Below are 26950 nucleotides of genomic sequence, written 5' to 3' on the forward strand. Positions count from 1 at the left end.
CTTCCACAAAATACCACGGCCTGGGTGAGTGTATTTTGAAGAGGTGGTGTTAGAAGTTTAAGTTTAAAACATTTGGCTCTCAAAAGAAATTTCAATTGTTGTACTGTTGATATTTGGCTCTGTTGACCAATGAGTTTGCCGACCACTAGACTAATAGAGGTCAGGGCTCAGTTCCTGGTCAAGGCACATGACTGGGTTACAGGTTTGATCCCCGCTAGGGGGCGTGCAGAAGGCGGCCAATTAATGATTCTCATTATGGATATTGCTCTCTCTCTCCCTCTCCCTTCCTCTCTGAAATAAAAATATATTTTAAAAAGTAAAAAGGTTCTAAAGTTAAAAAAAAACTATAAACTTTAATGTTTTATTGCATATCACTTATACTTTACTATCTTTCTTTTTAAAATATATATTTTATTGATTTCTTACAGAGAAGAAGGGAGAGGGATAGAGAGCTAGAAATATCAATGAGAGAGCAACATCGATCAGCTGCCTCCTGCACACCTCCTACTGAGGCTGTGCCCGCAACCAAGGTACATTCCCTTGTCCGGAATCAAACCTGGGACCCTTCAGTCCGCAGGCAGATCGATGCTCTATCCACCGAGCCAAACCAGTTAGGGCTATACTTTACTATCTTTAAAAATTGTTAAAAATAAAAACTTAGACCTTCTACTCAGTCAGTATGGCAGCTCCATATTGACCCCAAAGCTCTTCTGTCCTCCTTGTGGTCAGTCTGTCCTCAGTGGAATGTGGCCAGCAATGAAGGACAGATGTGGTCATTACCAGGACTATGATAACTGTTTCTTAGGTTCATGCCTATGTCAAACTGTAAAAAAAAAAATGACGAAAGATTTCCCTGGCAGGTGTGGCTCGGTTGATTGGTGTTCCATCCTGTACACAAAAAGATAGGGGTTTCATTCCTGGCCAGGTCACATACCTAGGTTGCAGGTTTTATCCCCAGTTGGGGTGCGCATGGGAAGCAATTGATCAACGTCTCTCTCTCTCACAAACATAGATATTTCTTTCTCTCCCTTTCTTTTTCTAAACATACTAGAGGCCCAGTGCACGAAATTCGTGCACTGGGAGGTGGTGTGTCCCTCAGCCCAGCCTGCTCCCTCTCCAATCTGGGACCCCTGGGGGATGTCCACACAGGGATCAGGCCTAAACCAGCAGTTGGACATCCCTCTCACAATACAGGACTGCTGGCTCCCAACCGCTCGCCTGCCTGCCAGCCTGATCACCCCTACTCCCCTGCCAGCCTGATCGACACCTAACTGCTCCCCTGCTGGCCCAATTGCCCCCAACTGCCCTCCCCTGCAGGCCTGGCCGCCCCTAACTTCCCTCCCCTGCCAGCCTGGTCGTCCCTCACTATACCTCCCCTGCAGGTCTGCTCGCCCCTAACTGCTGTTCCCTGCTGGTCTGGTCGCCTACAACTACCCTCCCCTGCCAGCCATCTTGTGGCGGCCATCTTTGACCACAAGGGGGTAGCCATCTTGTGTGAGGGCATGAGGGTCAATTTGCATATTACCTATTTATTATATAGGCTGTTTGTGTGAGGATTGAAAAAAAAATGGCTCAAGATAAAACAACAACAACATACTTTATGCCCCAATCTTTTTGGAAAATAAATTTGACCACGCTAGATTCACTCCATGATCTTCCTTCTTATGGTCTATAAGCATCAGTATTCCCAAAATAACAAAATATGTTAAGTAACGAACATTTCCACCTAAGTAAACAGGTATGTGGCCTAGCTCAATAGCCACATCATGGACTACAGGCCTCTCTTTTCTTCTTCTTTTTTTTAAAATATATTTTATTGATTTTTTTACAGAGAGGAAGGGAGAAGGATAGAGAGTTAGAAACATTGATGAGAGAGAAACATCTATCAGCTGCCTCTTGCACACACCCCACTGGGGATGTGCCTGCAACCAAGGTAGATGCCCTTGACCGGAATTGAACCTGGGACCCAGCAGGCCAACGCTCTATCCACTGAGCCAAACCGGTCAGGGCTCTATTCTTCTCTTGTGTAGTAATTGCTTTGAGGCAGACATACATGAGACACTCCAGGAATCCACAAAACGACTTGATCATTTTTATTTTTTCTGACCATGATGTCGGCTTCCCCAGATGAGCATGCCAGCGGGCCCTGAGCTGTGTGTACACGCATCATGCAGTCACTGTCACAGGCACGCTTCTAGAGGCATGTTCTGAAGAGGAATAATCCGCCGGGTTGGCTGGAATCTCCTCCAATCCCTATTGGGCCAGTGTTTCTGTACCAACTGTGATTTCCCCTGGACCATCTTTCCACCACGGAGCACAGCCCAGCGACGGGTGGAAATCAGGGCACGTGACACTTGGAGACCCAAGAGATCGATCCCCATGACAGTGCTGGTATAATCTGCGAGATCTGCTTTGGGTGAAGGAAACATCATGCTACTCTCATGAGTATACCTGAGGATCTCACCTGCTCCCTCAGGGTCATGGCCAAGACTCCTCCAACACAAATCAGGACCAGAGAGTCTTTCAGTCCTTCCCGGGAGGCTGTGCACAGCCAATCAAATTTGGTCAAAACTAGCCAGTTATTTTTTGCCATCGTACAGCCTGTCCATAAGCAGAGAAATTTTGAGAACCTCCCCGACCCCCACCCCCCCCCCCCCCGCCCCTTAAAACGCTGTTCACCTCTTCATGCTTGTAGCGCCTGAATCAGGTCATACACAACCCCATACATTAAAACAAATAAGCAAGGTTAAAAAGAATTAAGAGCCCTAGTAGGTGTGGCTCAGTGATGAGAGAACTGGCCTGTGCACCCAAGGGTCATGGGTTCGATTCCCGGTCAAGGGCACTTACCTGGGTTGCATGGGCTATCCCTGGCCCCAGCTGGGGTGCGTGTAGGAGGGATCAAGTGAGGTGTCTCACTCACATCAGTGTTTTTCTCTTTCTGTCCCTCCCCATCTATTCCTCCTTCCCATTCTCTCTAAATATCAATGGGAAAAAAAATCCTTGAGTGAGGATTAAAACAACAACAAAAGAAACGAAAGAGTAAGAGCTCGCCCAGCCAGTATGGCTTAATGGTTGAGCATCGATCTATGAACCAGGAGGTCATGGTTCTATTCCCAGTTAGGACAAATGCCTAGGCCAATGGTCAGCAAACTCATTAGTCAACAGAGCCAAATATCAACAGTACAACAATTGAAATTTCTTTTGAGAGCCAATTTTTTTAACCTTAAACTATATAAGTAGGTACATTGTTATTAACTCCTAAACTGGCTTTTGCTAAAAACTCAAGGGGCCAAAGAGCCGCATGTAGCTCGAGAGCCAGTTTGCCGACCACTGGCCTAGGTCATGGGCTCATTCCGCAGCAGGGGGCGTGCAGGAGGCAGCCAATCAATGGTTCTCTCTCATCATTGATGTTTCTCTCTCTCTCTCCCTCTGCCTTCCTCTCTGAAATCAATTGAAAAATATATTTAAAAAATAGAGTAAGGTTTTGTCTTGGCCTGTGTGGCCCAGTTGGTTGAGCATTGTCTGATGTACCAAAAGGTTGCTGGTTCAATTCCTGGTCAGGGCACATGTTCAGGTTGCGGGTTCCATCTCTAGTTGTAGCGAGTACATGAGGGAATCGATCAATGTTTCTCTCTCCTCCTCTCCCTCTCTCTAAAATAAATAAAAAAATATATTTTTAAAAAGAGTAAATTCTCACTCTGGCCGGTTTGGCTCAGTGGATAGAGCGTCGGCCTGCAGACTGAAGGGTCCCAGGTTTGATTCCGGTCAAGGGCATGCACCTTGGTTGCAGGCACATCCCCAGAAGGGAGTGTGCAGGAGGCAGCTGATCGATGTTTCTTCTTTTTTTTTTTTAGATATTTTATTGCCGAAACCAGTTTGGATCAGTGGATAGAGTGTCGGCTTGCGGACTCAAGGGTCCCAGGTTCGATTCCGGTCAAGGGCATGTACCTTGGTTGCGGGCACATCTCCAGTAGGGGGTGTGCAAGAGGCAACTGATCGATGTTTCTCTCTCATCGATGTTTCTAACTCTCTATCCCTCTCTCTAAAAAATCAATAAAATATATTTTTTAAAAGAAAAGATATTTTATTGATTTTTTACAGAGAGGAATGGAGAGGGATAGTTAGAAACATCGATGAGAGAGAAACATCAATCAGCTGCCTCCTGCACACCCCCTACTGGAGATGTGCCCGCAACCAAGGTACATGCCCTTGACCGGAATCGAACCTGGGACCCTTGAGTCCGCAGGCCGATGCTCTATCCACTGAGCCAAACCTGTTAGGGCTGATCGATATTTCTAACTCTCTAGCCCCCTCCCTTCTTCTCTGAAAAAAAAAAAAAATCAATAAAATATATATATATTTTAAAAAGAGTAAATTCTCAATTATTGTATAAGTCAAAGTCATGAGCAGCAGACAGTTCCAAGATCATAAACTGGAAGGTGGGATATCTCATCACAAATGATCACCCTCGATGAACACGCCCTGGGAACACGCAGTCATTGCTCTGCAAGCTCCAATTCATTACTGCAGCTTGTCCATGTCCTAATTCGTCATAACAGGAAAGCTGACCCCTGGATATTTTGCCACAATATCCGTGAGACCGGAGGTCAGCTTCCATAAGCACATTGGGGTGTTGACTATCGCAAGTCTGTGGACCTGCCAGGTGGGAAAGGGGGCAGGAATGAGCCTCAGAATCTAGGAGCTCCGCACACCGAGAAGCAGCCCTGGGAAAGTCGGAACGCGTAAAATACTTACACACACACACTTCCTACATCGATAAAACTTACGGGGAATCTCCCCACTGTGCATACTCAGATAAAGGAGTTTCAATTCAGACAAAGGACTCCCCAAAATGTTTCCTCCGGTGTTGTGACACTGAGCAGGAAATCGCTCATTCCCAGCACATTTAAGGCCTCTCCGCAGTGTGAACTCGCTGATGGTAACGGAGTTTGGAGCCATAGATAAAAGATTTCCCACATTCACTGCACTTGTAAGGCCTCTCACCAGTGTGGACTCTCTGGTGGTAACGAAACGTAGAACTATAGATAAACGATTTCCCACATTCACCACACGTGTAAGGTTTTTCGCTCGTGTGAACTCGCTGATGGTAACGGAGTTTGGAACTGTAGATAAAAGATTTCCCACATTCGCTGCACTTGTAAGGCCTTTCGCCCGTGTGGACTCGCTGATGGTAACGGAGTTTGGCGCTATAGATAAAGGTCTTCCCACATTCACTGCACTCGCAAGGCCTTTCTCCCGTGTGAACTCGCTGATGGTAACGGAGGGAGGAACCAGAGGAGAAAGACTTCCCGCACTGGCTGCAATTGAAAGGCTTTTCTCTTGCGTGAACTCTCGGGTGGTAACAGAAGAGGTCACCGCTGGCGAAAGATTTCCCAACCTCGCCGCGCTCACAAGGCCTTTCTCCCGGGTGAACTTTCCGATGTTTTCCGAGGCTGCTGCTTGTGGGAAATGACTTCCCACACTCGCGGCACTCGTAAGGCCTTTCTCCCGTGTGAACTCTCTTGTGGCAATGAAGGGCGTAGATCCTGGTAAAAGATTTCCCACATTCACTGCACTCAAAGGGCCTTTCTCCCGTGTGAACCCTCTGATGATAGAGGAGGCTGCTCCTACGGGTAAAGGATTTCCCACAGTCACTGCACGCATAGGGCTTTTCTCCTGAGTGAGTTTTCTGGTGGGACTGGTAGGTTGATCGACAGATAAAAGACTTCCCACACTCGCTGCATGTGTAAGGTCTGGTTCCGGTGTGAATGCTGAGATGGTAACGGAGGCCGGAGCTCGTGGTGAAGGATTTCCGGCACTCGCTGCACTCGTAAGGCCTCGTTCCCAGGTGGCCCTGCTCGTGATACCGAAGGGTGAAGCTGTTAGTGAAAGACTTGCCACACGTGCCGCACGCGTAAGGCTTTTCTCCCGTGTGAATCCTCTGGTGTCGCACGAGTTTCCACCGGTTATTGAAGGATTTCCCACACTCGCTGCAGTCGTAAGACCTTTCTCCAGTGTGGACTCGATGATGACAGCGAAGGGCCGTGGGAGTGATGTAAGACTTCCCACATTCACTGCACACGTAAGGCCTTTTCCCCGTGTGAGCGCTCTGATGATAACTGAGGCCAGTAACAGAGGTAAACGACTTGGCACAGGAGTTACACTTATAAGGCTTTCCTCCGGTGTGAACTCTCTGATAGCGAAGGAACGCTGAGCCGTGACTGAAAGATTGTGCACATTCGCTGCACACGTAACTTTTGTTTTCTCCATTGTGCCGTCCCCGGGGATAAAGGCAGGCAGGCTTGCGGCTTAGGGATTTTCCACATTTGCTGCACGTGTACTGCCTCGGGCCTGCATGAATTTTTCGATGCTGACGGAGGGTTGAGCTTCCGTGAGAGAATTTCCCGCATTCGCCAGACAGGTGAAAACTTTTTCCCGCGTGGACTCTGTGGCGCCTCACACATGAGGATTTGTACCGGAATGGCTTTTCGCATTCAGCGGACACAAAACACGGACTTGCCGTGTGGACATTCTGGTCCTGAACAAGCACGTGTTGGGGGTTAAAAGCTTTATTGCATTCTCCGGAAGTGTCAAGGCTTGCTCTGCTTTGTGGAGTTATACACGGGGTGACTTTGTTTGGCTTCTCCCTGGTCTGAGTCAGCTGCTGCTGCTGACGCCCCACGCTGGGCAGGACATCCCTCCCACCCTGCTCAGGGGTAAAGGTCTTCCCTGACCTGTGGGTGCTGCAGCTCTTCCCGAATGAGGCCGTGTCCGCACCACTTCCGAGGGGTTCCTCTCCCACGGGCTGCGCCTTAGGCTGGTCACAGTTTACACGGAAATAGAACCGTTTTGCGCACGCCCCGCACCTCAGCAGCTTCTGGCTGTGTGGCGTCCCCTGATGCTCGACCAAGTGGAAAATGTCCCTCAAGACCGGCCTGCAACGCTCACAGGGGTGTCTCTTCTGGGAAGACGAGGCTGCCCTGGGATTCTTCCCCTGCGAGGCGCCCACAGAAACCCTCTGTTCGCCGGGTGCTTCCGCATCGTCGGCTCCACAGCAGCAACCTGAACGCAGAGAAATGCTGGTGAAGCACACGCTGACTAAAGGGAAGGGAGAACCCCATCACACATACTCACGTGGCAGCCCTCCCCGGTTTGGCTCAGTGGATAGATCATCCGCCTGCAGACCGAAAGGTCCTGGGTTTGATTCCGGTCAAGGGCACACTCCTCGGTTGCAAGGTCCTCCCAGGCCCGAGCCCTGGTCGGGGTGCATGCAGGAGGCAACCAATTGATGTGTTTCTCTAGCATCAATATTACTGTCTTTCCCTCTCTAAAAATCAATGGAAAAAATCCTCAGGTGAGGATTCAAATCAAAACAAAACAAACAAATAAAAAATATACATATACACGTAGTGGACAGATGATGATGATCTCTGAAGGCATAATAATCTGGCCACTCAGTGTATATCCTATATAATAAAAGGCTAATATGCAAATTGTCCCCTCGTTCAGGAGTTCAACCAGCAGGCAAGCCAGCCAACCCCCCGTCCCCTCCCCCTGGCCAGGCTGGCCAGACTCCACCCATGCACAAATTCATGCACCGGGCCTCTAATATATATATACATACACTGAGTGGCCAGATTATTATGTGCAAAGGCATTAGTGGTATAGTGGTGAGCATAGCTGCCTTCCAGATTACTGTGTGTACAGAGATCATAATAATCTGGCCACTCAGTGTATGTGTGTGTGTGTGTATGTGTGTGCGTGTATATACATATACTTATATATATATATATATACATATATATACATATATATACTTATATATATATATACATATATACACATATATATGTATATATATAAGTATATATATATACATATATATACTTATATATATATATACATGTAGTTATGAATGTATGACATGCTTTTCTTTATATACTTTTAATATATATATATTAATTGATTTTAGAGAGGAAGGGAGAGGGAAAGAGAGAAAGAAATATCAATGATGAGAGAGAATCATGGATTGGCTGCCTCCTGCACGCTCCCCACTGGGGATCGAGCCTGTAACCCGGGCCTGTGCCCTTGTCCCTTCAGTCCACAGGCTGACGCTCTATCCACTGAGCCAGACCAGCTAGGGCTGTATGACATGCTTTTCAAAACAAACAAACAGCTCTAACCGGTTTGGCTCAGTGGATAGAGCGTCAGCCTGTGGACTGAAGGGTCTCAGGTTTGATTCCGGTCAAGGGCACGTACCTTGGTTGCGGGCACATCCCCAGTGGGGGGCGGGGGGGGTGTGCCGGAGGCAGCTGATCGATGTTTCTCTCTCAATGTTTTTAACTCTCTATCCCTCTCCCTTCCTCTCTGTAAAAATCAATAAAATATATTTAAAAACAAAACAAAAAAGCATTCAGTTGTAGGATTGCCTAACTGTAGTGTATTGCTCCGGTTCTAAGTTCACAAAATAGTTGGAAACCCCATCAGGGGAAGGATGCGAACAGGGTATGACAACGAAGAGAGGCTGAGCACACAATTTATTTCCTCTGCCAATGGCTTTCTTCAGACTCGTTACCGGGGAGCAGCACGCCATAGCCTCCCCCACGCGCTGCTCTGCGGAGAAACTTCGCCTGAAAGATCCTGAACAGCTGCCTCCCACAGGGTAACGGAAGCTTCAAAGACACACACAGGCAAAAAGCGAAGGATTAACCCCGTGGTCGGCAAACTGCGGCTCGCGAGCCACATGCGGCTCTTTGGCCCCTTGAGGGTGGCTCTTCCACAAAATACCACGGCCTGGGCGAGTCTATTTTTAAGAAGTGGCGTTAGAAGAAGTTTAAGTTTAAAAAATTTGGCTCTCAAAAGAAATGTCAATCGTTGTCCTGTTGATGTTTGGCTCTGTGGACTAATGAGTTTGCCGACCACTGGTCCATCCTAAAGACGACACATTTGAAAAGTGTTGTGTGGAGGCCCTCGGACCTTCTCTGGCAAGGGTTCACTCAATACAACAAGGACAGAAAAACTCCTTTTCTGGGGGAGGAGAATTAGTTTATTTGTTCTAAATTTTTTTAAAATATATTTTTATTGATTTCAGAGAGTAAGGGAGAGGGAGAGAGAGATAGAAACGTCAACGATGAACGCTAGCTGGTTTGGCTCAATGGATAGAGCGTCGGCCTGCAGACTGAAGGGTCTCAGGTTCAATTCCAGTTAAGGGCACATGCTCAGGTGTGGGCTCTATCCCCAGTAGGGAGCGTGCAGAGGGCAGCCGATCAATGATTCTCTATCATTGATGTTTCTACCTATATCTTCTCCCTTCCTCTCTCTGAAATCAATAAAAATATCTTTTTTAAAAAGAAAAAGAAACATCAACGATGAGAGAGAATCATTGAATCATTGATTGGCTGCCTCCTGCACATCCCACGCTGGGGATCCAGCCTGCAACCCGGGCATGTGCCCTGACTGTGAATCAAACAGGTGACCTCCTGGTTCACAGGTTGACGGAGGCTCAACCATTGAGCCACGCAAGCTGGGCGAGGTTATTTTTTAAATACGTTTTTTATTTCAGAGAGAAAGGGGGAGGGAGAGAGGTAGAAACATCAATGATGAGAGAGAATCATTGGCTGCCTCCTGCACACCCCACACTAGGGGCACATACCTCGGTTGCAGGCTTGATCCCTGGTCAGCCCCAGTCTATTTAGGAGGCAACCAATTGATGTATCTCTCTCCCATCGATGTTTCTCTCTGTCTCTCCCCCACCCTCCCACTCCCTAAATATCAATGGAAAAATATCTTCGGGTGAGAAGTAACAAAAAGATAAAAAGAAATAAAACAAAGTTATCATTTTTTTAAAAACATATTTTTATTGATTTCAGAGAGGAAGGGAGAGGGAGAGAGAGAAACATTAATGAGAGAGAATCACCGATTGGATGCCTTCTGCACGCCCCCCACCAGGGACCGAGCCTGCAACCCAGGCATATATGCCCTTGACCGGAATCGAACCAGGGACCCTTCAGTCCACAGGCCCATGCTCTATCCACTGAGCAAAACCAGCCAGGGAATAGTTATCACTTCTTTATTTGACAATGTATTTTCAAACATTGAATAGGCCTGATAAGTCCAAAATTCTCTTTTGTAAGGAGAAAGAATCAATCCTTGAGGTACCCAGGAGCTCTTTGGAATAACTCTAAGCCACTTCTAGGTTAAGAAAAATTCTGAAAATTCAAATCTTGGGAAGCTTGTCAAACATGCTTGATGTAAGGATTATATATTGTTATGAAATAATATGAAATAATTATTTATCGAAGGTGGCAATAAGAAGTATAAAACATTAATACAGATGGGCGAAAGATGATTTTCCTTGAAATTTAATCAAGTTTCTGATAAAATGATTAACACAATCATTTTACAAATAAGTAGACCCCAAGTCAAAAGGCAAAACTAAAAGGGACTAAGAGAGTAGTAGGTTTATCGAAAACCTTGAATTGGGCTCTACTTGTTTCTTAAAAACCATGAGATTTTAAAGTTAACTATTACTGAGGCCATTTTCTTTACAAATTTTGTAACAGAGATAAAAACAGTAACTTATTCCTGCCCTACCTAGTTGGTATGGCTCAATGGATAATGTCGGCCTGCAGACTGAAGGGTCCCGGGTTTGATTCCAGTCAGGAGCACAAGCCTGGGTTGCGGGCTCCATCCCCAGTAGGGGGGCGTGCAGGAGGCTGCCGATCAATGATTCTCTCTCATCACGGATGTTTCTATCTCTCTCCCTTCCTCTCTGAAACCAATAAAAAAATACTTTAAAAAAAACACACAACTTATTCCTACAAACCCAGGTAAAGCAAACATATGTTGTTAATAACTTTAAAAGACATTAAATGAACTCAGACTAGCTTTAGTGTCAAATATTTTTCCAATAGATGAAAAAAAACACACCTGAGATAGTTCTTATTTCTTACTCTTTACATACACAGTGTTATTAACAGTTGTAGAGAAGGCAACATTTATTTTTTCATTTCTCCTTGACACCTTTTAAGAGGCTTGAGAAGACCTTGTGGGGATAAGGGTGGGGGTGGGGGTGGGGAGAGATCAGGCGTGGGACCTGTTTTCTGTTTCCCTTTCCGTTGAAGGGGGGACAGTTTTTTCTGTCACTCCCACAGACTGCAGGGTTCAGGGGAGGCGTTTATTCCCCCGATGTTCCTAGGGCCATAGCAGCCCCTAGGCCTCCAGGAGGAGAACGCAGGGCGTTTAAAACACTCATTCTTTCTCCTTCAATTCAAATTACCCAGTAGGAAGACTTGGTACAACTCTCGACTGAAAGTTTCAAAGGCCGTGACTGAGCTGGGGAAACAGAAAGTCTTGGCCTAATTTAAGAAATTAGACATATACTATCCCAGAGTGTTCAAATGGATAAAAAAAAAAAAAAAGTGACAAAAATTGAGATGGGGCATGACAAGAATGAGGTTGTCACCCGGCCAGTGAGGCTCAGTGGTTGAGCATCGACCTATGGACCAGGAGGTCATGGTACAATTCCGGTTGGGGCACACGCCTGGGGTGTGGGCTCAATCCCTATTGGGGGGCGTACAGGAGGCAGCCGATCAATGATTCTTTCTCATCAGTGATGATTCTCTCTCTCTCTCCCTTCCTCTCTGAAATCAATAAACATATATTGAAAAACAGTCATCAAAACAAACACCAATGGACACACATACATACAGATTGAAGAAACAGAATTAGACGGCTCAGAAATAAACCCACATATGTGGTCAACAACTCTTGGACAACGGGCAAAAAAAGTCTCTTCAATAAATGGTGTGGGACCCTGGCTGGGTTGGGTAGCTCAAATGCTTAGAGCATCTTCCTGAAAAGCCTTGCACGTTCGATCCTCCGTCAAGGCACATATAAGAATCAAACAATCCTATATAATAAAAAGCTAATATGCAAATCGACTGAACGGCTGAACGACCAATTGCTATGACATGCACTGACCAGCAGGAGGCAGACGCTCCATGCAGGAGCTGCTCCCGGGTGGTCAGTGCACTCCCCCAGGGGGCACGCCGCTCACAGCCAGGCTCACGGCTGGCGAATGCAGCAGCGCTGCTCCTTGGCAGTGGGACATCCCCCGGGGGCTCCTGGACGGCAAGAGGGCGCAGGCGGGGCTGAGGGGACCCCCCCCCCCGAGTGAACAAATTTCGTGCACTGGTGAATCTATAAATAACTGGGACAACAAATCAATCTCTCTCTCTCTCTCTCTCTCTCTCTCTCTCTTCCTTCTTCCTATCTCTAAATATCAATACACTAGAGGCCTGGTGCACGAAATTCGTGCACAAGGCGGGGGATGTGCCTCAGCCTGGCCTGCACACTCTCCAACCCGGGACCCCTCAGGGGATGTCCAACTGCGAACTGGCCGGCAGGGGAGGGCAGTTGGGGGTGAGATCAGGCCAGCAGGGGAGGGCAGTTGGGGGCGACCAGGCCGGCGGGGGAGGGCAGTTGGGGGTGAGATCAGGCCAACAGGGGAGGGCAGTTGGGGGCTACCAGGCCAGTGGGGGAGGGCAGTTGGGGGCGAACTGGCCTGCCTACAGGGGAGGTCAGTTGGGGGCATTAGGCAGACAGGCAGGTGAGTGGTTAGGAGCCAGTGGTCCTGGATTGCGAGAGGGATATCTGACTGCTGGTTTAGGCCCGATCCCTGCAGGCTTGGTCACCCCCAACTGCTCTCCCCTGTAGGCCAGTTTGCCCCCAACTGCCCTCCCCTGACGACCTGGTCGCCCCCAACTGCCCTCCCCTGCTGGCCTGATTGCCCCTAACCCCCTGCCAGCCTGATCTCGCCCATAACTGCTCTCCCCTGCCGGCCTGATTGCCCCTAACTGCCTCTGCCTCTCCCCCCACCACCCTGGCTTTGTGTGGAAGGAAGTCGGAAGATGGCCGGTCAACCCGGTCTAATTACCATATTACCCTTTTATTAGTATAGATAGCCCAGCTGGAGTGGCTCAGTTAGTTCACTGTCCTCCCACGCACCAGGAAGCTGCCGGTTCGATTCCTGGTCAAGGCACATGCCTGGTTTGCCAACTCAATCCCCAGTAGGGGGCATGCAGGAGGCAGCCCATCCATGTTTCTCATAGATGTTTCTTTCTCCCTCTCCCTTCCTCTCTCTGAAAGCCATAAAAACACGTTTTAAAAAATACATAAGTAAATAGTGTTGAGGAAAAAAAACACCCACAAATATTTACTTGGGAAGTATTAAAACTTCAATGTAATAATAACGTAAAACTCCTCGGGGAAAAAACAACAACAACAAAGGTCTCTGACATGGGTTTTGGCAGATGTTTTGGATGACACTAAGAGCAGACAACAAGGGCAAAGGTAAAAATGAGGCAGGCACCAGGACACCACAGAGCTTCTGCACAGCAAAAAAGGCAACTAACCCAATGGAAGGTGTGAAAGTATTGGTGAGGGCTGTCACATAATGGGTAAGAATTTAAATATAGAAGGTGTTCAACAACTCATCAGCAAAGGAACAATCTGATGAAAAAATGGACAAAAAACCTGAATACACATTTGATCGAAGATCTAACAATGTCCAAAGATATTAAAAGGTGTTCTTCCTACCGGTTTTGGCACAAAAACAAATAAATAAGCTAAGATGGCCAGCATCCAAAAGGCAAGGGTAAGTGTTGGTGCAGGTAGAGATATAATGGAAGCATTGTGCACTATGGTTGAAGTGTTAAAAAAAAAAAGTCAAAATTATAGAAAAAGGGTAGAATGCCAGGATTTGGGGTGTAGGGGAAAATGGAAATGGGGTGGTCAAAACATGCAGCAAACGTTCCATTATAAGCTGGGTGAGTTCTGAGCATGTAATTAGGATCATGCTGACTATAGTTAATAACGTTTTACTTGAAGTTTATCGACAGATCTTTTGCATTCCTAGCATAAAAAATAATAAATTAGCTTTATATGTTTAATTAACTTCAGCATGGGAATTATTTTACTACTAGAGGCCCAGTGCACGAAATTCGTGCATGGGTAGGGTCCCTTGGCCTGGCCTGGGATCAGGGCTGATTGGGGCCTTCTGACTGCTGGCCAGGGCCTCCCTTCGTTCCATGCCACCCCCTGGTGGTCAGCGCACGTCATAGCAAGTGATCAAATTCCCGAGGGGACGCTTTGCATATTAGCCTTTTATATATATACTAGAGGCCCAGTGCACGAAATTCATGCATGGGGGGGTTGTGTCCCTCAGCCCAGCCTGCACCCTCTCCAATCTGGGACCCCTCGAGGGATGTCAGACTGCCCGTTTAGGCCCGATACAAGTAGGATCGGGCCTAAATGGGCAGTCGGACATCCCTCTCACAATCCAGGACTGCTGGCTCCCAACTGCTCGCCTGCCTGCCTTCCTGATTGCCCCTAACTGCTTCTGCCTGCCAGCTTGATCACCCCCTAACCACTCCCCTACCAGCCTGATTGATGCCTAACTCCTCTCCTGCCAGCCTGTTTGCCCCTAACTTCCCTCCCCTGCAGGCCTGGTCACCCTTGGCTGCCCTCCCTGAAGGCCTGGTCCCCACAACTGCTCTCCCCTGCAGGCCCAGGTCCCCCCCCAACTGCCCTTCCCTGCAGGCCTGGTCGCCCCCAACTTCCCTCCTCTGCTGGCCTGGTCACCCCTAACTGCCCTCCCCTGCTGGCCTGATCGCCCACAACTGCCCTCCCTTGCAGGCCTGGTCCCTTCCAACTGCCCTCCCCTGCTGGCTATCTTGTGGCAGCCATCTTGTGTCCACATGGGGGCAGCCATCTTTGACCACATGGGGGCAGCCATCTTGTGTGTTGGAGTGATGGTCAATTTGTATTACTCTTTTATTTATATATATATATAGATATAGGGTGTCCACCAAAAATGTATACATACTTTGAATAATTATAAAGGCAGTGTTTTCGGTTTTTAAAAATATACATTTTTATTGATTTCAGGGAGGAAGGAAGAGGGAAAGAGAGAGATAGAAACATCAATGATGAGAGAGAATCATTGATCGGCTACCTCCTGCATGCTCCCTACTGGGGATCGAGCCCGCAACCCCGGGCATGTGCCCCTGACCAGAATCAAACCAAAGACTTTTCAGTCCCCAGGCTGAAGCTCTATCCACCAAGCCAAACCAGCTAGGGCAAAGGCAGTGTTTTTAAAATACATTGCATTTTCAAAATTTAGCTATCAGTTGTTAAAGTTTGTATACATTTGGGGAGCACTCTGAATATATAAAAACAGCACATTGTACACTTTAATATATACAAGTTTATATCTCGACAAGGTTATGGAGGGTGCGGGGAGGAAAACAGATCTAAACCCGACACGCTGTGCAGGAGCGGAAAGAGGAGCCCCGGCTTCAGATAAGTACGACCCAGACCACGCCTGCAGGTCCGGGCACAGGCAGGAAGGAGGAATGGCTGCGACAGGAAGGGACCAAACCCCGGGAGACGGAAGGGGTTCGGATCTGGACATCAGCCCAGACACTGAGGGCAAAACGGCGAATTCATGAAGCTCGATGAATGCTACTGACTGACCTTGAATCCTTCCCAAAAGGGCTCAGTATTGGGACCGCAGGGGAGAGAAGAGGGCAGTGCAAACCCACCGGACCTGCCCATACAGCAGCCACCCGACACCTGGGGAGGCAGCCGTGCTGAGGTCCAGGCCGCGGACTGAGAGGGGAGAGGGGGAGGGAGGAGAGTCCAGTCCGAGTCCCTGGTGAGGCTGAGTCTTACCCAGAGAGGACACAAGGGCAAAGTTCTCCAGCATCACACGCAGGTACAGGCGTCTCTGAGCCTCGTCCACCAGCCTCCATTCTTCCTGCGAGAAATGCACGGCCACGTCCTCCAAGGTCACCCTGGCCTGTAGGAACGGGGGCAGAGGAAACCGTGAACATTCTGTGCCTGAGAACCCACAGCCCCTCTCCCCACGCACCTACCCCTCACTCCCCCTCCTCCAAAGCTCCCCCCTCAGAGGAACTGCACAGGTGGGCACAGGTGCCGGGGTGCCCGCCCTGTCCTCAGGGTCCCTTCATGCCCGAGGGTCTGCCCTCAGCAACAGCAGGCAGGAGGGCACAGAGACGGATCCAGCTCTGGTCCCGGCTGGCAGGCCCCCATCATGGCATGCACTCCCCTTGGGTCTCCAGAGTGTGACAGGGCCCCGCCAAGCCGGGGCTCAGGCTCCACCTGTCAGTCCCCAATGCTCGCCCCCCCCCTAACTCCCACTTCCCCCCACTACGCACAGCCTTCTGTAGACTGCACCCCTCTCCCCTCCCGTCCCCACGGCACCCCCACAGCCACGCACTCGGGGAGACGCCGCTGGGAAGGCCCCCTCTGCACCTCTGGCCCCGCTTCCCCACCCGCCCCCCGGAGCTCCCCTGCAGCTCGGAGGCCCGCGGCCCCTCCCCCTGCCGTGCGGTCCCCCCCAGCAGCCACCGCGTCCTCCCTCCACGCACCCTTCCCGCCACCCCAGGCCTGAGGGCTCCACACCGGGCACAGGGACACTCCGCGGGGACCGTAGGAGCGCCAGGTCTCACCCCCCGCCACCCGGAAACTCCCACCCCCCTCCCAGCGCACCCGCACATTCTGGGGGCTCCAAGCCGGAAGGAAAAGGCAGGAGCTTTGCCCGCAATGCCATCTCATCTCCACGCCTCCTCCTCCCGGAGCCGCAGGCGCCTGCGGAGGGTCCTCTCTCCCATGGAGTCACCGACCACCTCCCGCCCGCACCCTGACCCAGATGCAGAGCAAGAGGGAAAAGCTCCTAATGAACTCGGGTCTTTCTGAGCAACTAGTGGCACCGCCACGATGACCTGCCTTCCCGCCCGAATGTGACCCAGCGGGGCCGGGGCTGCAGGAGGGGACGGGCCCGCCCCGGGCTGCAGGGTTCGGGTGGGGGGTGGGGGAGGCCGGGCGGCCCCGGAGACACTCACCTCAGCTGGGCGCCTGGCGGCCGCCGCCATCAGACCCTGCGGGGAGCCGGCGTGGACGTGACGGTCCCTCTCCCGGCCTCCGGCGCTGGTCACTGGGGCGCGACCCAGCCTCGGACCCGTGCGCGGAGGACGACGGCCCTGGCGCCTTCCCGCTTTGTTACCTGAAAAGGGGCTCTGGCGCCAGAATCCCGAGGCCAACCTGCAAATATGGACGGCTGCAGAAAGAGGCCGGAAGTCCCGCCTCCAGTCCAGGAGCTCTCTAGGCAACTCTTTCATCCTGATGTGTCATTGCCTCAACTCAGCGCAACGTCTTCTGGGTAATGTAGTTTCCAGAGCTAAAAGGACACAAGGGAGTTGAGCCTCCTGAGCCACTGGAACGTACGCCCCTGGAGGGATCCTGTAGTTTCGCTCGACTGCGTGAGGGGCCTGCTCCTTGTAAATTGCAGCAAAAACTGGAATCTGACCATATGGACCTTAGGATAGGTTAAGGGCTCTCTGCTCCCCCCACTTAAGGCACCCATTGCAAATCCAGTGGTTTATCTGAGCTTCACAACAACAGGCTATTTGAAGCAGAACCACAGGCGGCTGGCTGGTGTGGGTCAGTGTGGCTCAGTGGTTGAGCGTCCACTTATGAACCAGGAGCTCCGGGTTCAATTCCCGGTGAGGGCACGGTTCCGGTCAGGGCACATGTGGGCTTGGTCCCCCGTTGTGGGGAGTGCAGGAGGCAACCGATCTATGATTCTCTCTCATCATTAAAGTTTCTTTTTCTCGCCCTAACCGGTTTGGCTCAGTGGATAGAGTGGACTGAGAGGTCCCAGGTTCGATTCCAGTACCTTGGTTGTGGGCACATCCCCAGTAGGGGGTGTGCAGGAGGCAGCTGATAGATGTTTCTCTCTCATCAATATTTCTAACTCTCGCTCCCTCTCCCTTCCTCTCTGTAAAAAAATCAATAAAATATATATTTTTTTTAAAGTTTCTTTTTCTCTCTCTCCCTCTCCCTTCCTCTCTGAAATCAGTAACAATATATATTTTTAAAAAAGAAAAGAAAATGACAGGCTGGTCCTGACTCTGTAGCTCAGTTGCTCAGTGGGTCCTGTTGATTCATCAAGGTTTCAGGTTTGACTCCAGGTCAGGGCACATACAAGAATCAACCAATGAATATATAATAAGTGAAACAACAAATGGGTGTGTGTGTGTGTGTGTGTGTGTGTGTGTGTGTGTTTTATCTCTGTCTAAAGTTAAGAAAAAATTGCCCTGACCGACTTTGCTCAATGGTTAGCACGTCAGTCCAGGTTTAATTCCCGGTCAAATGCATGTACCTGGGTTGTAGGTTCAATCCCCATCCCCAGTTGGGGTGCATGCAGTAGGGCAATCAGTCCATGTGTCTCTCTCACATTCATGTTTCTCTCTCTCTCCACTCCTCTTCCCTCCCTTCCACTCTCTTCCTAAAGATAAAAGGGAAAATATCCTCGGGTGAGGATTAATAAAAAATAACATAGCCCTAGCTGGTATGTTGAGTGTTGGCCTGCGGAATGAAGGGTCCCGGGATCAATTCTGGTCAAGGGCACATGCCTGGGGTTGCAGGCTCGATCCCCAGTAGGGGGCATGCAGGAGGCAGCTGATCAATGATTCTCTCTCATCATTGGTGTTTCTCTATCTCTCTTCCTCTCTGAAATAAAAATATTTTTAATAAAAAATAACCAATAAAAAAATTAAAGAAGAAACACCACAGGCTTACATGGTATCACTCATGCTGAAAGCCCAGGATACCAAACGTAAATACCTGATAATACTGCAGTCCAACCTCTCCCAGAAGCATTCTTTTTAACTTATTTTGTTGTTGTTAATCTTCACAGGAGAATATTTTTTCCATTGAGTTTTTATAGAGTAGGAGGGAGTAAGAGAGAGAGAGAGGGAGAGAGAGAGAGAGAGAGAGAGAGAGAGAGAGAGAGAGAGAGAGAGAGAGAGAGACATCAAAGTGAGAGACAAATCAGTTGCCTCCTGCCTGCACCTGGACTGGAGATTGAATCTGTAACTAAGGGATGTGCCCTTGAGCAGGAATCCAACCCAAGATCCTGTAGTGCTCAGGACAACGCTCTAACCACTGAGCCCACCAGCCAGGGCTACTATTTTTCTTTTGGTCTTTTTTCTATTTTCCCAGAAACAATCTTTTTTAACAGTTATACCATTCTGTAGTTTGCTCACTCCATAACACTTCTCCAGAAATAATAAAACCAAGTCTTTAAAACCCTCAAAATGAAGGTTCAGCATGCACTCTCCTGAGTAACAAATTTAATTAATTTAAAAATAAAAAAATAAGCTAATACAGAATTAGAATTTGGTTCTTTTCCACTTTGCTAAAACAACAAGGATTTTCCTTGTTTTTGAGATACAAGGATACTTGCGGTTTTTAAATATATATATATATATATATATATATATATATATATATATATATAAAATGTTTATTTTAAATATATTTTTATTGATTTCAGAGAGCAAGGGAGAGGGAGAAAGAGATAGAATCATTAACAACAACAAAAAGGACACTTTCTTCTAAGATGGAGAAAATTGGGCCTTTAGCTATGCTGGAATCCGGGCAACAGTGAAATTCTTTTTTCAACAAAGTGGGAAATCCTCTTCATTCATGTGAACTTGGGGGGAAAATAGTGAGCTGAGAAAAATAGAGTAAGGTGTGAGCAAAACAAAAATGTGTAAGAGAGGAAGGAAAGCCATGGCATCATGTTTCATTGCTTCACCAGTCATTTACTAATTATCTCATCAGCTTCAGAGGCTCACCTAGGTTTGCGTTATATATCAATAAAGAAATGTGTTTGCAACCAGGCTTCTTCAAATCTTTTATTGAAGGAGTAAGCAATCAGTTAAAATATATATATATATATATTCTTTGTTATAATACACTAGAGGCCCAGTGCACGACTTCCATGCACTGGGGGGGCGGGTAGGGGTCCCTCAGCCCATCCTGAGCCCTCTTGAAGTCTGGGACCCTTCGGGAGTGGGCCTAAGCCGGCAGGTGGACATCGCCCAAGGGGTCCTTAGCACTGCTGTGGAGGCAGGAGAGGCTCCCATCACCACTGCTGCGCTCGCCAGCTATAAGCCTGGCTTCTGGCTGAGTGGTGCTCCCCCGTGGGAGCGCACTGACATCCAGGGGGCAGCTCCTGCATTGAGCGTCTGCCCCCTGGTGGTCAGTGCACATCACAGCAACCGGTCGTTCCGCAGTTCAGTCAATTTGCATATTAGGGTTTTATTACATAAGATAATAAGGTGATAGTTCTGTGGAAATATAAAAATAATGGCTCCTAGCAATGAGAAATGTGGAGATTGAGGATTTTAAAGGGTACATTTAAAGTAGGGAGAGACGTGGCCAGTGTTGCTCAGTGGTCAGAACGTCACCCAAGCACCCAAGGGTCAGAGGTTTGATTCCTTGTCAAGGGTACATACCTGGGTTGCAGATTCCATCCCCAGCTCCAGTTGTGGGAGGCGGGTGTAAGAGGTAACCAATTGATGTGTCTCACTCTCTCTTCCATTCGCTCTAAAAAAAATCAATGGAAAAAATATCCTGGAGTGAGGCTTAACACATAAATGCGGCAGGAGAGGCGATGTGAATACACTGTGAAGGGGATGAAAGGACAAAAACGCACGGCACAATGCTCCTGTGCCAGGAGCGGCCCTGGAGTGTCCGACCACCTCTGTGACCATTGTGCCAGGGCCAGCGTGCTGAGAGATTTCCTACTGTGGTTTAGAAGTGATTTTTTAAAATATATATATTTTATTGATTTTTTTTTTTACAGAGAGGAAGGAAGAAGGATAGTTAGAAACATCGATGAGACAGAAACATCCATCAGCTGCCTCCTGCACACTTCCTACTGGGGATGTGGCCACAACCAAGGTACATGCCCTTGACCGGAATCGAACCTGGGACCCTTGAATCCACAGGCGGACGCTCTATCCACTGAACCAAACCTGTCAGGGCTAGAAGTAATTTTTATAAGTTCTTTTTATAATTTCTGTTGTTATACTTTTTTCCCCCAACTCTTCTGTTGTCTTAGCTTTACCATTTTTGAAATTTTGGGTTATGTTTCAATATGATATTTGCTTTACTTTTTAAAAAGGAGAAAGGTTGTTACCTGATTACTGTTGATTTTTTAATTTTTGAAAAATATTTCTTTATTGATTTTTAGAAAGAAAGAAAGAGGAACAGAGAGAGAGAGAGAAATATCTATTGACTGCCTCTTGGATGCCCTCTTCTGGGATTGAGCCTGCAACCCAGCCATTTGCCCTGACCAGGAATTGAACCAGCAACCTCTGGGTGTGTACAGGGATGCTCAACTAACTGAGCCACACTGAATAAATAAGTAAAATTTTGTTCAATGAAAAAAAAACACACGCAAAATTAATTATTTCATAAACCAAGAGTTACAACTATTATCTAAGAAGCGAAAATGGATCACATTACAATATATCTTTGATGTTTCACTGTTCTGTTTGTTAAAAGAACAGGTAAACCAGCCTTGGCCGGTGTGGCTCAGTTGGGTGGGCAGCATCCCGTGCATCGAAAGGTTGCCGATTCAATTCCCAATGCACATGCCTGGGTTCAGGGCTCCACCCCTGGTAGAGACCTTGCGGCAGGCAACCAATCAATGCTTGGCTTTCGCAACAATGTTTTTCTCTCTTTCCCTCCCTTCATCTCTCTCAAAAATCAATTTTAAAAAAAAAAAGGTGTTAACCTAGATGCATGGATAGGGCTTCCTCAAAACGTTTCACTGAAAAGGTTTTAGGCCTAGGGTCTTTGCAGGACCTAGGAAACAGATCACCTTCAACAGGACCTGGAATTATCCTCTGCGAACAAAGGAAAAATTCATGCTTTGCCAAGGAGTACTTGAGAATGTCACATGTGACCCTTCCTCAGCATGGTTTTCTCTTCTTTTTATAAATATGTACTAACTGATTTTTAGAGAGAGAGGAAAGGAGGAGACAGAAAGGAGAGGGAGAGGGAAACACTGACCTGCTGCCTCCTGCACGCCCCCTACTGGAGATCAAGCCAGCAACCCAATGGGCCCTGACTTGGAATGGAATTGATGACCTTTCTGTGCACTGGATGATGTTCAAACAAATGAACCACGCAGGCCAGGGCACAGGGTGATTTCAGAATCTCCTAAAACCCACAGCACCCAGGCTTCAAATGAGGACCAGAAAGCCCTGCAATCTTTCCTAGAAGGTTGGCGGCAGGAATGCAAATATGGCAAAAACCAATGAGATATATTTTACCATTATAGTGTCCCTATGCAGAACACAAAGTTGGGTAGGCCCATAAAAATGCTCACCCTTCACACTGGTGGAGCCAAAATGTTTATAAAATACCCCACATGCTCGGCCGGCATGGCTCAGTGGTTAAGCGTCGACCTATGAATCAAGAGGTCATGGCTCGATTCCCGGTCAGAACACATACCCGGGTTGCGGGCTCGATCCCCAGTGTGGGGGGTGCAGGAGGCAGCTGATCAATGATTCTCTCTCATCATAGTTGTTTCTCTCTCTCCCCCTCCCTCCCCCATGTCTTCCTCTCTGAAATCAATAAAAATACATTTAAAAAAATACCCCACACAGTAAATAGAACGCCCGAAATGTAAGCGAACTTATACAGTACGGACTGGTACAGTATTGTACAAACCAAAGCCATGTGCAGCAAGTTCAGGCTGGTGACCTGGAAGCTGGAAAACACTCATGGGATTACACGGCCCTCCAGCCAGACTCGTGAAATTTTCCGTCAACAATGGGTTGGGTTCCTGTCCAATGTGAACTCCAAAGAGCTCGGGTTACTCCGTATTTTCTGCAATGCATGAGAGAATAGAGGTCAGCTGCCCTGAGCACATGAGGATGATAATGGACACAAATGGTGGGAACCTGCCATGTGGGAAGTCTTCACTCATGTGCTCCAGCCCCAGCTCCAATCGCAGGGGTGGGGGGGGGGGGGTGTATGAGGTAACCAACTGATCTGTCTCACATCGATGTTTCTCCATGTAACAAAAGAAAATGGCAAAGAGCCCTGGAAACACACACGGACACACATGCTTCCCACATGACTGAAACTTAAGGGGAATCTCCCATCTGTGACAACGGAAAGTATGAGACTGAATTCAGACAGATAGCTTCTGCCAGGGTCATTATATGGAACAAGAAAATTGCACATTCCCTTACACAGGGCGGGTATTATCCAGCGTGGATTTCACACTGTGTAATAAGGTAAATGCTTGGGGGGGAAATTTCACACCTTCGCTGTACTCACAAAGCCATCTCCTGGGTGAACTCTCTGGAGGTGAAAGAGTGTCAAGCTATGGGTAAAATATTTTTCACATTTGCTATACCATATAGTCCACATCCTGTATGAACTCTCAGATAATCAAAAACTCCATAAATACAGGTGAAACTATTAATACAATTCACTACCCTCATAAGACCTTTTTCTAATATGAAGACTCAAGTGTTATGAAAGGTAAGAACTACGGCTAAAAAAAATTTCCATTTCCCCCATTTTTGCACTCAAACGCCTACCTCTAGTGTGAACTCTCCAATGTTAACTGGACTGGGAACTATCCTTAGAGCTTTTCCCACATTCACTGCAATCTTCAGGCCTTCATCTTGTGTGAACCCGTTGGTGTACACGAAGGTGAGGTTTCCGCATAAAGGATTTCCCACACTCACTGCACTCATAAGGCCTTTCTCCTGTGTGACTTCTTTGATGTTGAATGAGTTCGGAGCGCTTGAGATAAGATTTCTCACAATCACTGCATTCATGAGGCTTTAACCCAGTGTGAACACTCTGATGGTAACGGAGGCCGGAGCCAGAAGAAAAAGATTTGCCACATTCTCTACATTCATAAGACTTATTGCTTGTATGAATTCTCTGATGATTCCGGAAGGAGTAGCAAGAGGTGAAAGATTTCCCACATTCACGGCACTCATAGGGCCCTTCTCCAGTGTGCACTACCCGATGATAACGAAGCTTCCTCTGAGTGGTAAAAGAGATCCCACACACAGTGCACTCGTAAGGCTTTTCTCCTGTATGATCTCTCTGATGATTTCTGAGATTAAAACCAGACGAAAAAGATTTCCCACATTCATTGCACTGATGCCTCTCTCCTGTGTGAACTCTCCTGTGGGTACGAAGTTGGTGGCCTCGGAAAAAGCATTTCCCACAGTCACTGCACGCAAAAGGTCTTTCTCCTGTGTGTATCCTCTGATGTTGCATGAGGTTGGACTTGGAAATAAAAGATTTCCCACATTCACTGCACTGATAAGGCCTTTCTCCTGTGTGAATTTTCTTATGATAGTTAAAGATATGGTTGGCAATAAAACACTTCCCACATTCACTACACCGATAAGGCCTTTCTCCCGTGTGAACCCTCTGGTGTATACGAAGTTGCTGTCTTAGGATAAAAGATTTCCCACAGTCACTGCACTGATGAGGTCTTTCCTTTCTGTGTACTCGCTGATGATTACTAAGGATGGAAGCGGATGAAAAAGCTTTCCCACATTCACTACACTCATAAGACTGTCTTCCGCTATGAACTATTTGGTGTTGAGTGAGGCAAGATTGTCGACTGAAGGATTTCCAACATTCACTGCACTCATAAGGCCTTTTTCCTGTGTGAACTCTCTGGTGTAGAATGAGTATGGAACTACCGGTAAAGGTTCTCCTACATTTTCTGCACTGAAAAGGCCTTTCTCCTGTGTGCATTCTCCGGTGCAGAGTAAGGACTGATCTCCTGGTGAAAGATTTCCCACACTCACGGCACTCATGAGGCCTTTCTCCAGTGTGAACTCTCCAATGCAGAATGAGGTAAAACTTCCTTCTAAAGGACTTCCCACATTGCGTGCACTCATAACGCCTTTCTCCAGAGTGAATTGTCCGTTGTCGGATGAGGATGGAGCTCCGGCTAAAAGATGGCACACATTCACGGCACAAGTCACATTTGTTCCCAGTGTGACTTCTCCAGGGATAAATGAGAACAGATTTTGGGTGAAAGGGCTTCCCACAGTTGCCGCACTTGGACTGCCCTGGCCCGCAATGAAATCTTCGATGCTGACTGAGGGCTGAGGTTCGCCTAAAAGACTGGCCACATTGGCCACACACGTGAAGGCCTTTACCTGTATGCACTCTCTGGTGAGCGGCGAATGAAGACTGATCCCTGAATGTTTTCCCACATTCACTGCACATAACACACTGTCTTGCAGTGCGAACATCTTGGTCCTGAGCATGTGTCCATCTGGGCCTGAGTGGGTTCTTATATTCTTGCCAGGCGAAATAATTTTTTCTCTTTTTCAGGTGTTTTTGGAGGTTTGCTCTAAAGTGAAATTGTTTCCTACACACCCCACACCTGACCACGTTCTGGCTGTGTGGAGTTCCTCTGTCCTCAGGCAAATGGAGTATGTCTCTCAAGACTGGACCACAGCTCTCACAGAAGTGGGTCTTCTGGAAACACAGAGCGGCCTTGGAGGGGCTGGCCCGCGACACTCCTACAGAAACACTCTGTTCACAGTTTGCTTGCGCATCCTCTGCTCCACAGCAGTAACCTGAATGCAAATAAAATCAGGTGAAGTACAGGTTGACTCTGAGAATGACACCATCACAAATGTGCGTTCGTCACATTGAGAAATGAGTCTATGGCCCTGACCGGTTTGGCTCAGTGGACAGAGCGTCGGCCTGCAGACTGGAAGGTTCCAGGTTCGATTCCAGTCCAGGACATGTACCTTGGTTGCAGGCACATCCCCGGTAGGGAGTATGCAGGAGGCAGCTGATCGATGTTTCTCTCTCATCGATGTTTCTAACTCTATCCCTCTCCCTTCCTCTCTGTAAAAAATCAATAAAATATTTTTTTTTAAAAAGAAAGAAAGAAATGAGTCTATGGCTTGCTTTTTATGGAAGGTGTTAAAACCCAGTTTAGGAAGTTGTTACTGGGCATCAGTACACCTCTAAGGCCAAAGAATGGTAGAGGACTCACTGAAGAAAGGAGACAAGAAGAGGGTGTACCACAAAGGTGTGTTGGAAATCTTCTTCTCTTGTGAAAGGATTGCTGTAGGACCTTTCGTGCTAGAGCCATAAGGCTGTGATAGAAGCACAGGTCCCACGGTAGGGGTCTGGCTCAATGGATATAGCCTAGGCCTGCGGACTGAAGGGTCCTGGGTTTGATTCCAGTCAAGGGCCCATGCCCAGGTGTGGGCTCAATCCCCAATGTGGGGCATGCAGGAGGCAGCTGATCAACGATTCTCTCTTATCACTGATGTTTCTATCTCTCTCTCCCTTCCTCTCTGAAACCAATAAAAATATATTAATAAAAAAATAGAAGAGCCCTAACTGGTTTGGCTCAGTGGATAGAGCATCGGCCTGAGGACTGAAGGGTCCCAGGTTTGATTCCGGTCAAGGGCATGTACCTTGGTTGCAGGCACATCCCCAGTAGGGGGTGTGCAGGAGGCAGCTGATCGATGTTTCTCTCTCATCGATGTTTCTAACTCTCTATCTCTCTCCTTCCTCTCTGTAAAAAATCAAAAAAATATATTTTAAAAAATACTTAAGAGTTCAAGAGAAATTGAACATAATTTTTAAAAAACACACAACATATTAAAGAAAAATAAAAAGGACCAGCTAGTGTCGCTCAGTGGTTGAGCATCAACCTATAAACCAGGAGGTCACGGTTCAATTTCCAGTCAGGGCACATGCCTGGGTTGTTGGCTCCATCCACTAGGGGGTCATGTAGGAGGCAGCCAATCAATGATTCTTTCTCATCATTGATGTTTTTATCTCTCTCCCCCTCCCCCTTCCTCTCTGAAATCCATAAAAATATATTAAAAATAAAATACAGCCCTGGCTGATTGGGCTCGGTGAATGGAGTATTGGTCTGTGAACTGAAGGGATCCTGGTTCAATTCTGGTCAAGGGCACATGCCTGCGTTGCCAGCTCAATCCCCAGTGGGTGGCATGCAGGAGGCAACCAATCAATGATTCTC

General features: G+C 47.9%; 1 protein-coding gene across 5 annotated transcripts in view; it reads right to left on the reverse strand.

Moving 5' to 3' along the window:
* Positions 1–4321: 4321 nt before the first annotated feature.
* The window catches only part of LOC307092733 (uncharacterized protein), a 28644-nt gene continuing 6015 nt past the window's right edge, over positions 4322–26950 (reverse strand). Inside the window, exons 1-5 of one of the 5 annotated variants that reach the window (XM_079760149.1) lie at positions 22618–23485; positions 20391–20481; positions 16929–17263; positions 15736–15862; positions 4322–7062 (exon numbers count right to left, since the gene is read on the reverse strand). In XM_079760149.1, coding sequence (XP_079616275.1) covers positions 4907–7062; positions 15736–15862; positions 16929–17204 — 2559 coding nt within the window. In that variant the 5' untranslated portion in view covers positions 17205–17263; positions 20391–20481; positions 22618–23485 and the 3' untranslated portion in view covers positions 4322–4906. The other 4 variants (XM_079760150.1, XR_013812878.1, XM_079760151.1 and 1 more) reach the window with 4 other exon arrangements.

The sequence above is a fragment of the Cnephaeus nilssonii genome (assembly GCF_951640355.1).
Source record: "Cnephaeus nilssonii genome assembly, chromosome: 20".
NCBI classification, from domain to species: Eukaryota; Metazoa; Chordata; class Mammalia; order Chiroptera; family Vespertilionidae; genus Cnephaeus; species Cnephaeus nilssonii.